General features: G+C 37.1%; 2 protein-coding genes across 2 annotated transcripts; one reads left to right on the top strand and one right to left on the bottom strand.

The window, feature by feature from the left end:
* The first annotated feature begins 52 nt into the window (after positions 1 to 52).
* LOC114541023 lies at positions 53 to 2,163 on the top strand. The gene is made up of 2 exons (XM_028561015.1): positions 53 to 598; positions 906 to 2,163. The coding sequence occupies exons 1-2, from the start codon at positions 550 to 552 to the stop codon at positions 1,790 to 1,792; spliced, it is 936 nt and encodes a 311-aa protein (XP_028416816.1). The 5' UTR covers positions 53 to 549; the 3' UTR covers positions 1,793 to 2,163.
* A 369-nt stretch (positions 2,164 to 2,532) lies between these two features.
* Positions 2,533 to 10,988, bottom strand: LOC114541009 (structural maintenance of chromosomes protein 5-like). Its single transcript, XM_028560999.1, has 31 exons — positions 10,839 to 10,988; positions 10,677 to 10,738; positions 10,075 to 10,154; positions 9,924 to 9,976; positions 9,692 to 9,797; positions 9,506 to 9,568; positions 9,251 to 9,313; positions 9,000 to 9,071; positions 8,717 to 8,857; positions 8,290 to 8,451; positions 8,058 to 8,191; positions 7,867 to 7,942; positions 7,629 to 7,746; positions 7,286 to 7,440; positions 7,059 to 7,172; positions 6,788 to 6,882; positions 6,565 to 6,697; positions 6,410 to 6,457; positions 6,181 to 6,242; positions 5,941 to 6,007; positions 5,732 to 5,833; positions 5,519 to 5,586; positions 5,271 to 5,394; positions 5,008 to 5,130; positions 4,788 to 4,913; positions 4,168 to 4,317; positions 4,008 to 4,069; positions 3,668 to 3,779; positions 3,299 to 3,484; positions 3,101 to 3,196; positions 2,533 to 2,903 (listed from the first exon to the last, which is right to left on the bottom strand). Exons 1-31 carry the CDS (start codon positions 10,982 to 10,984, stop codon positions 2,772 to 2,774), a joined length of 3,231 nt encoding a protein of 1,076 aa, XP_028416800.1. The 5' UTR covers positions 10,985 to 10,988; the 3' UTR covers positions 2,533 to 2,771.
* Positions 10,989 to 11,317: the final 329 nt, after the last annotated feature.

Genomic DNA, 11,317 nt, shown 5'->3' on the forward strand with positions numbered 1-11,317 from the left:
CTGATTAGCTGTTGATGACGTCTTCTCTATTTCAGTCGAAGTATTGCACCACAACCGGCAACAGTTCGCTACAAAAGACGAAGTTGTTTCATTTCTGACACTTCGTTTTCACAGATTTTGTACAAGGAAGGGTTTCGCGTTGGAGACCTTCAAGTTCTTAGCGTTCACCGCTTTCACAAGAGGTTTAGGCACCCGCGAGAGGCGCCTAAATTCGCCAAAACTTTACAGCAAAAAGAACCACCGTTTAAAACGGCAGTTGAACCCGTACTAGCCTTTATAAAAGAGCAAAAAAAATGTACGCACCGGTTGCAGATTTTAAACGCAGAATGGCCTTCTCAAACCAGAGTCGATTGTCCACTGGACATTCGAGAAGACAGTCTATACGAAAGTCTTCAGAACGAGGAACGTTTAATCGAAAAGCCTCAAATCGAAATTCCGCAAGAGTTTATTGCAGACGAGATCGACTACAATTTGCCCTCGACTACGAAACAAGAATCGAAGCTAAAAGTTCACAAGAAAACGAAATTCGAGGGCCTAGCCTTCACAAAGATGGACAATATCTTCTTCGGGGATCTGGATGGTCCATTTGATTTTGAAGGTGAGAGGAAAAATCGGCATTTTGTTAAAATATTGACAATTCATTCATTGCTTATGTTTGATTGTTATGTCACTATGGGAATGTTCTGATTGTAAAATGAATACATTTTAGAATAAATGCAACAGAAAATTGCAATTACTGCCTTAAATTTGTAACAAATCTGTTAGATTTTTGAGACAGTATTCTAAAACATTCAATTGTTTACATCACCACACAAGTTCTATAAATATCACGTTTGCTCTGGTATTAAAAATGAAAAAAATGAGAGGTAAACTTATTTGAGATGTACCATTCATTTGTTGCATAGATATATTCCCGGATGACCCATGGATTAAAAATACAGATGTCCCTGTACAAAATCTTGAAATACCGGAGCACAGTGCGGTTACTGCACGAGAAGTCTTAGAAGAAACAATTCTATCACCTGATGTAAACGTGCAGAGCACAGTAGTAGAAGAAACTGATCATTTCTTCTCTGAACAATTTATAAACCTGGCTACAATGGAGTCTAATGTGAACTCTCTCGCCACTGATCCTATGGCTGGTTTTGAGGCCACGGATAACATGATCATGCGAAATTTTGAAGAGTTGCTAGCTAATGTGAAACAGGATGTTCCTGAGTTCACATACGAAGCTTCTTCTCAGCTTCAAAATCTCCACGTTCATGTTTCTCCAGAGCCTGAAAATGACCTCACTGCAGCGGTGGTCCCAGATGTGATGATTGCTGAGAATGTACCTTCCCTTCCCGAAAGTCCTACCGACACCACCAATTCTGGTGTGTTCGCAAATGATTTCTCCCTTGACTTGAATCAACTTGATCCAGCAATTGTGAAACTGTTAGAAAACCTTGAAAGATCTGAAGATACAACTGTCAAACCTGACAGCAAAAAGAGGCCTCTCGTGGAAGTCGAGGAGCCTGCTGACACCGCTCCTGCAAGCAAGAAGACAAAGTCGCAGTCATGTAGCTCTGAAGAGGGTGTTCCTGACAAAATTGCTGTAAGGAGAATGAAGAACAATGAAGCCTCTCGTGTCTGCAGAGCTTCCAGGAAGGCGAGACACAATGACTTGTTTGATCAGGAGAAAAAGCTTACAATTGAAAACAAAGAGCTGGCTGCGAAGGTGAAGGAATTATCAGCAACTGTAGAATACCTCAGAAATCATTTGGTTGTCAAATTAAGTGGACGGTGCAATTAATTTAGCCAGTAGAAATATGATCAAAATTACAATTAGAATTCTGTATAATATTTATCATTGACTATGCATGATTCTGTGTGTTATATATAGTGTCAGAAGAAGTCAATGGCAAATATTATGTGGATCAATAGTCGACAAACCACTGTAACATATATATAATCACAAACGAACAAAAAAAACGACAAAAAAACAACAAAACGGAAAGACAAAAAAAGGACAAGACAAAACAAAACACAAAAATATTTGCACAATTAGTCTAGAATCATGCCAAAGGCATTTTAGTTGTTTAGAACTTGTGTAAAATCATTCTTATGTTCTTATTACTACCAATTTCTGTAACAAAATTTTCAAAATATACTCTCATAACTTTATCCTTTTTTTTATCATTTTGTGGGGATATTTTGACTAACAATGAACTAGCTCAGGTGTACAAAGTACAGCAAAAAAACTGAGCTTTTGGCCCTGTGCTATGCCAATGAATTGGACGGAACTTGGGAGGGTAAATGGGGGTTTAAGTTCCTCCTCAATAAACAACAATAACAGGTTCATTAATGATGCATAGAAAAACCAATATCCTAGTGTTTGTTTACTCCAGTACACCTAAACTGCATAGATAATGTTCGAGATAATGAATGCTTGATTTGCAATGTGTCTAAAAAGTCACAATCTCTGAACAAAATTTATTTAACAACATAACTTTATAAAATATTTTGTATAAAAAAGGCTGATTTCTTGCCCATCAGATATAAAACACCCCTCCACAAATATCTATACACTTTGCGTTCTATACAATCTGAAATAACTGAACAAAACTATGAATCTATGATCAACATAACATGTATTACTTAGGATGCTCATTGTTCAAATGTACATATAACAAACATGGCAGCCTTAAATATTAAGAGAAAATGCTACATGCAAATAAAATATAATAACAAAGGGACTGGGGTTATTTAAAATGGGAACTGTTGTAGCTTTCTCAATGATCCAATTTCTTGGATGCAGATTTGATCATTCTCCTCATGTTCCACTTGTCGTGTTTCAACATCCAATGGCCATTGTAGACAAAGAGGATGGTCATCTTGTCCGAATAATGTAGGTCTGGTAACAACTACAGAAAATAAAAACAATTTATTCAACATACAATATTCTTCATAGAGTACACCATATGTACCTTTTGTATTGAATTATACCATGATATACCTCAACATACCATATGATACCATGCTGTACTATATTCATAATACAGTACAGCTAGCATTACCATAACATATCCAGAGCCATAAAAACTATAACTCACTTACTCACCTTTGGTGACATGAGGAAGTGCTGTGGTGTATTTGGTCTTGTGGATGTCTCAACCATCAACTCAAAAACCTTTCGTTCATTGGTTGGATCCATACCCTGATAAAGAAAATCTGGTTAAAACCTCACCTTGGTTCTTGGTTGCGAAGAGTCAACTCGAATAACTGAAGCTTGATCATAATCTTCCCCAGTAAACAGTACCTGGTTAATCTCATCCACTACTCGGAATGGACACTTTGTCAGCTCTTGTAAAGACATCAGGTACAAAATAGTTGAAACGCTTTTTTCGCCTCCACTTTGATGAAATTGAGTTAAAACATGAAGGCTGTCTTTTGCTCGAAATTTCACTTTGATTTCCACTCCGTATTTCTCATAATTCTCTTCGCCCTACGTATTAAAAGATAGTTGACTAGTTGAGCAGAAAGCTCAGTTCTCTTTCGAAAAAATGCCGAAACTTTACAGCCACATGCTTGTGTGTGTATGCGCGTTATGAGAAGTGGTATAAATGTAGGTTGTACACCAGTTTATGACCCGTTATTCCATAACTTTGAGTTTCAAACACTTCAATACCTGGTCAGTTCCAGTGGCTAGTGAAACCTCGCCAGCGCATTGCAATTTTCGGAAAAATCCAACAAACTTCTCATTAATTCTCGCCAGGAGTTCGTTTAGCGGCGTCAACCACCTACACAAACATCGTGAAACAACCAGGTTCGGTGAATAAAATAAAAAAACATTACGACGATCTTTGATGTAGAAAATCGGAACATAAAATTTAAAAGGTCTGTTTCAGTTTTGAAATCATCGTGAATTATACAAAACATATTTCCTTTTACCATCCTTATTTCATCTTCCAACAGAAAGAAAATCGCTTCAATTTTCATCGCGATAAAAGCGCGTACAATGCTCTTACCTTTCTTTCAACGACTCCAGTTGGTTGTCCTTGTTTTTGATTTCGTCTGAGCTGTTTGCAATCTAAAAACATATTCATCTTCTGGTCAAAACCAAATCTGGCTGTTCTCGGGTAGAAGTCGTCATAACGAGAGGTATTTTACAAAGGATTGAATACTTACTATTTCAGTCAGTTCCTCAATTTCTTTTTTTCTTCGCTCATAATCTCTTATGACCTGAGGGTTCGTCTGGTAGTTGCAATCAGCTTTGGCTTTCTCACTATGAATCATGTCTTCTATTTCTTGAACGGTGTTCGGGTAGGTTTTAAAAAGCTGCAAATTGAAGATGCACTTTTTAAAGGTTTAATGATAAAGTTATTTTTCTTACTTAGCCCAGGCCTGGATTGCAAGCGAGAACAGAAAAAAAACGTGCGCACGCAAACTTCAATGTGTTCAAGGAATGTTCTTTGAGATTCTCAAATAGACCGCGTTTATTCTATAGAATAAAGCAAAGTAACAATTGTGCTTTTAAGAACATTCCAAAATGTAACAAAAAGGTTCCAAAATGGAACAAAGATAATTGTTGCAAAAAAGTAACAAAAGTGTAGCAAGCGTGGGAAATAATCAATTAGAATTTTTGCCATGCGAAAAGAACGTTTCACGTGAGAAAAGAACGTTTTGTGCGAGAAAAGAACGTTTTGTGTGAAGGAAACACTGTGAATAATCAAATATTGCTTTTGACAACAGGATTATCTTGATGGTTTAAAAAAGGAGTATATATTAGTTGCGGTGTTCTGACAGACCTCTTTATAGTCATCAGATAAATCTGATCCTTCAGGCGTGTCTGTTGCTCTCTGTGCGACTCTCAACTGCTGTTTCGCTCTTTTACGAACCGTTTCATATTCCTCTTTGACAATCTCGAACTCGTTCTAAACATGATGGAAATGAGAGAGAGGATTGTTAAGGACAAATGTAGACACCATGCAGAGGTCAATCTAATCAACCCTCAACTGAATGGCATACCTCTAAACCCACGAGTTGTTCGTTAGCCTGGCGAATTTCTGCATCAACATTTGCCTGTTCCATCATAGCCTTCGACGTTCTCATGCCGATTAGAACCCTCTCTTTCGAGACATCGAGACATTTCTAAAGAAATGAGACACAGTTTGGCATTGAATTGTATTCTTTCTGTGCGATTTCTCGCATTGGATTGCTGTGCCTGTAGCAGAGATGGAACTCTACATAGCGGTTTATATTGAGACGGAAAATGTCAAACGCAAAAGCACCTTGGCTTGGGTTAACACTTTCCCGGCTGTATCAACTCTTTCTTTGTTCAGTTTCTGAATTTCTGAATTGATTCGCTCCTTTTCCGTCGCGATGTCAGGCATTTCCGTCTTCTTCAACTCGATACTAAAAAGAAAAGAAATATTTTGCAAACTGCTTCCTTCAAGAAACAGCAGACATATACAAATGCTAGGAATGATATACAGAACATGCTGTTGTATGATTCACGTATTTTCATGATGAAACAAACCTTCTTTCCTTGCTTTCAATTTGGTTTAAAACTGTTTTGTGTCGAGTCTGTTTCTGTTGAAGGTCTTTCTGAAAAAGCAAGTTGAATGCAGCACATGCAGTAAAATGATGGTCTTGTGTCTTGTCAAAATAATTTTTTAAAAATCTACGGCAGCAAAGTTTACGAGAATGCTGAAGACTGCGGTTAGGTTAAGAAAAACTCGTCGACAAATACCTTTTCATTTCGAAGTTTCTCTAATCTCGCTCGTTCATTTTTGTCAGCAGTCAAGAGAAGTTTCATGTTTTCCTCAATTTCGCTGATAGTTCTCTCGATTTCCTAGATTCAGGGATAACGTGGTATAAGAGGTGACATGTTTGGATAATGTGGATTAGAATGTCGGTACATTTCTCAAAGCTGTGCTGTACACAAAATGAATTTCATACTTGTTTTTCGAGTTCAAGTCGTCTCTTCTGTTCTAAATCGACAGAAATGCTGAAAATCATCGCATCTCTGAAAGAAACAGAATTGTCATATACCCGAGTCTTGTTTGGTTCATAAGATGACGAGAATTGGAAAAGCAGTTTAGTTTAATACCGCTACCATTGTGTGTCTTCAAACTGTACCTTAGAAATGTTCCATGAGTGATAAATCACATGCAAAGTGCTAGTGAAAAAAAGACTTACTTTACAGTTGATGTGGCTGTTGACTTTTCACGATTGCCATAACGTGAGGTTTTCACAACGTACTGAACAAGAAAAGATTAAATTTGTTTCATTTCAGTTGAATCTTAGCAAGACACATTTAGAGAGGATTTTGGTTACCCACTGCATGTACAGCTGGAGTCGGTGCTTCTGACCATCACCGTTCAGTAAAAATATCTGGTGTCAGATTTTAAGTACTTGAAAATAGTACCTTCAACGTCGGTGTGTAAAAATGCCATAAACCAGAGTTCCCTATGACCTAGAACCAAACAAAATCAATAAGTAATTGGTGGCATAGACATTGCATATCTTTTGCATCGTTTTTCGTCCACATCACTGTTTTTGATGACTAAATCAACGTATTACCTCATCAGCGTGTTTATCCGTGTACTCAGTTCCCAGAGGAATCTCGTGAATTCTACAATTCTCGCATAAATATCTCATAACAGCATCTGGCGCTGTAAACAACTCGTTCAGATAATGAAGAAATCCCCATCGTCTAGAGAAGGTAAAATTTAACATGATGGAAGAAGTAAATACCAATCTCGTGAAGAATATATACAAGTGTTATTACTTCTGGATCACATACTTGATTTGGTCGATGGTTTTCCTGGGTTTAAAGCTGGCGAGTGGTGTATCTGGAGGAGCAACGGCATTTACTCTCAATGATTGCTTGTCTCGAACCTAAGAGAAATATAAACTGGTTTGTTTTTCGACCGATTCTAGTGGATAGCTCTATCAGTTCTAGAACTATTCTTCCTAGAGGTCCAGTAAGGATCATCACTTATCGAAATAAACCTATAGCACATTTCTTTACACGAAATTAAGGTACAATTACATCGAAAATTCAGCAAGCGTACCTCTGATAGAAACAGCTGTAAATCTTTTCTTGTTTCACAGACAAACGCTCTCATATCGTTACCAGAGACAACCATCTCGAGAAATTTCGCATCTTCCAAGCGATTCATGTTCACCTACACACAATGGATTGAAATCTTGTTTTGTATCTTACAGTTATACGTCTCTGAAGGACGCCAAACACAGTAGTGGAACTGTAACCTTTCGGGGGAATGCTAGCTTGACTTACCAAAAGCATTATAGGTTCATGGACGGGGTTGTCAAACTTGTGTTGGTTTTCCCGCAACCACAAGACGGCATTGTACGTGTCCTTATAGTGCGTTCTGAGGAACTCCAAACGCTGGTTTTTCTTGTCTTCAAGACGATCTAACCGGTCTTTGACGCCTGGAAATTATACAAATTGATGAACGCGATGAACTTATATAAGTCTATCACCACTCCAGCTCTGTAATCGGTTGATAAACCCTATCATTGATATGCCGGAGTGATTGATCTTTGAAGTGAAAACAACAGTCTATACCAATTCATTGTTTGTTTTTCACGGGAAACCCTCGTAGATGAAAGCCACTTACTTTTCAATTGAATTCCAGCGCTGCCTTTTTCATCTTTGAGATTTGCTGCGTCCGTTTGAATCTTGTTGATTTGCTGTTGAAGTGTACGACCTTCATTGTTGATTTCCGCCAAACGAGGCTATGGTGAAAAACGATGTAAATAAAGAAAAGGCAGGAAAAGTAGGATTCGCTGGCTTCCTGAAGTGATTCTTGTAGCTTCAAACAATATTTCATCGCAAAGCACTGTAACTTGAATCACCTGAAACGTTTCGGGTCCAGGAAGAGTTTCCAATTCGTTTTTCAAACCCTGAACAAAATTTTCCAGAGCTGTGATTCTAGCAAAAAAAGACACGAAAATAATTGGTTTTGCTGAAGTGAATATTGACCTTATACCAAATTTTTGTCAATTTTAAGTTCTAATTTAAACGTCGACCGCCGGCAATTGGTTACTTTTTTTGTATGTTTTTCTGTTCTTGAACCATTCCTTTTAGTTCGTTTTCCATGTCTTTGACTTTGTCAACCGATTCTTCGAGTTTCTCTTTCTTGTTTTTCAAATTCTGGTGGGCCTGTCTACCTTTTTCACCCTGGAAATATAATCGAAGTACGCCAGTGATCATGCTTTCCGACCACAAAGTTTTGCTCGTTTGCAATTTTCAATCAAAAATACAACGTTTAAACTTACCAGTTTACGATTCTCTTCGTTTTGTTCTTGAACTTTCTTCGTGGCTTCGTTTTTCTTCTTCTCCAAAGGAGCGTTTTGTTTTTTGGTTTGATCAATAACTTGCTTGATTTCATCACGTTTTTGTTTCTTTTCGATAAATTGTTTCCTCAATTCTTCATATTCCTAAACCAGAAAAGGAATTATTGAATTTCATTTCTTGAATTTCATCTCTACAAATCCAGGGTTAATCTGTATTTTCTTGTTGAAAACTCGCAGAACTTAATGTATGAAGAGTGAGCTTTTTACAGCCAGAAGATCATGTTTTTTCCTGGGTAGTCCAGCATCTTCTCACACTAGTCAAAGCTGATATGGTTAGTTGACCTGACTACATCCATGTTAACCTAAACCTCTTATATGAAAACTGTGTTCTCTCAAAAACAACACTCACAGCCCATGGTTTCTTCTTTTCCAAGACTCGAATCTTCTCCAAATGTTTTTCTCTTTCTTGATAGCGTTTAACTTCATGCTCCAGTCGGCTGTTTTGCTGTTGGAGTTTTTCTAAATATTCCTTCTTCTCTGTCAACGATGCCTTAAAGTTCAGTAAAGTCCAATTATTTGGAAATACGTAATACAGTAAACTTTGGGGAAAAGCATTAGAGAAATTGTATATACACAACTATGAATATTTGTTTAAAATTTTGTTTTTGTTTCATTTGTTTAAAATTTCACACCTCCATATCCTTTCCTTTCTTTCCAAGAACAACAAGATCTTGGTGATTTTGCCACATGTCAGGTGGGCCAACCTGAAATGACAAAGCATATTTCTAAAGTTCACCCACAGATTGAGGAAGTGTGTTTACAAGTTACGAAGCAAATCTGCAATATATGTTTGGCAGGCAAAAATAATGTGATGGTTGTAACTCTTCTTTTTTTCTTTGGATGTGATTCAAGTGATCTGGTGATCTGATGCTGGGTTACTTACAGCTTTTTCTGTGGCAACTAACAATTCCTGGGGTGACATCTTTGCAAACTCAACAACCTTTTCCTAGAGATATATTAGCAAATATGAAGATGGCCCACAAGACAGTAAATGCTTTCATTTTATAATTTTATCAAATATATACAATTAAATCAATGTCTTGTACACCAGACATAACTAACATGATAACAAATTGCTTTCTCTAAAATAAATAAGCAGAACCATAAAAAATAATAGCGGTGTAATACAGCAACTAACCTGGGGTAGGAATTGACACAAATTGTTGATCTGAATGTTCAACTCACTCACCAAATCCTGAATCTGATACGGAGAACGGAAATTATAGAATCTTGGCACATTTTGATAAAATAATACATATTGTGACTGTGTATTCAATGAATGATAGTACATAAGGGCACTCTGATTTTTCTAATCTAAACATACTGCTTTCTGAGGAACAGCTTTTCTGTTGAGTTGCCAAGTGGATTTGTTTTCCCTGGTAATTTGCCGTTCAATGATATAGTTTCCTTTGCCCTGTTGTGAATTGTACCTGGAGTGAGGATGAAGATGGTATTAGGTGTAGAGTGACTCTAGATACTCGGTATCAATGCAAGAAAACTGAAATGAAAGACTTTAGAAAGCTCTGATCTAGTTTGATTCAATGATTATGACTTACAATTCAAGCTCAACTGATCCATTTGTTTCACCATGTTTAACAAATTCACCAACCTGTAATATTTGTTTTTCATTGCAAAATATTTAAAACCTTAAGCAGTTGATCTCATATGAAGTAACTAATGGTTAGTCAGACAAAGACATTCACTCACATTGTCAGCTCGTCCAAGGAGCTTTGGGGAGCCAGCGAGGCCAAGACATATCGCACAAACAAGAGAGGATTTGCCACTACCTAATGAAAGACAACTGTAATATCAGTGACCTCCCACAGACCATTTTTGTATGAGTAAACGTATGTGTGGTAGGTCAGTTGTACAGTCGGATGGCAATGTACCTAGGTAGGAGCCTCACTGCTCTGTCTAATGGCAGTTTTAATTATAATACTAGCGAAACTTCAATTGGGTTAAAACTATTTTTATCAACTTACAAAACGAACAGAGCAACCGTAGAGTTGAATTACAGTAAAAAGTAATTTTGAAAGAAATTTTTTTTGAAGGAATAGAAATGGCATTGGTGGGGCTTGAACCCAAGGTTTTAGGGTCTACAGACACATGCCTTAACAACTGTGCTAGTGACAAATTACTAAATTCTACTACATAGAATATGAACTTGATATATCTAAGTATAAAAATTCTGGTATAAAATTATCTGCTTTTGTTCAGTCATTTTGTTCTTTTGCTATGCATAATTTCCTATCAGCTTCACTATAATTATTTAATACATTAATTATCATATATCAGTGCGATAATCTCACCATTCGGTCCTAATATTACATTCAGACTTGCTCCTGGGAAATACTCGCATTCATCATACGTGCTATAAAACGACAACTGCATCAAAGTATTTGCTTTTTAACACTTCCTCGGTGACACAAAAGTCAACCTGGTCTAACGGCGCAATATTCACGGCAACTTACAGAAATCTGACGAGTTTCATACGCACAATCGAGCCATGATAGTGCGTGTTTTCTGAAATAAGATTGTGAAGAAGGTGGGAATTTTTGACCTTTATCGCGCCGTTTTGCGAGCTTTTCTTTCTGCGTTTATTCACCACTTCAGCCATCTTGTCTTTATCATTCATTTATTCACCATCTGCGCGCTTTCCCGCGTTAATAAAGAACCGGAAGACACAAAAAGGAAGTGAAAAACAAAAGATGGAAAAAGCTCAGATGTCTTTCAAACTCCCCCGTATTATCCCCTAATTATGTCTTATCTTTATACTATTTGAGAACACTTTTCGTTTCATCAGGGGGTTTAATGGTAGTTAACGAAAATTTAATCTTTTCACCCTCCGTATAATTTGCTTTTGGTCAAAAATCGCATCAAAATTATCTAGAAAAATGAGAAGTGAATGAAGTTGTGCGGGGGGTGAAAAACCAATTCACAACTTTTTTAC

Source organism: Dendronephthya gigantea, unplaced genomic scaffold (genome assembly GCF_004324835.1).
Source record: "Dendronephthya gigantea isolate DGI-Jeju-01 unplaced genomic scaffold, DenGig_1.0 000260F, whole genome shotgun sequence".
In the NCBI taxonomy this organism is placed as follows: Eukaryota; Metazoa; Cnidaria; class Anthozoa; order Malacalcyonacea; family Nephtheidae; genus Dendronephthya; species Dendronephthya gigantea.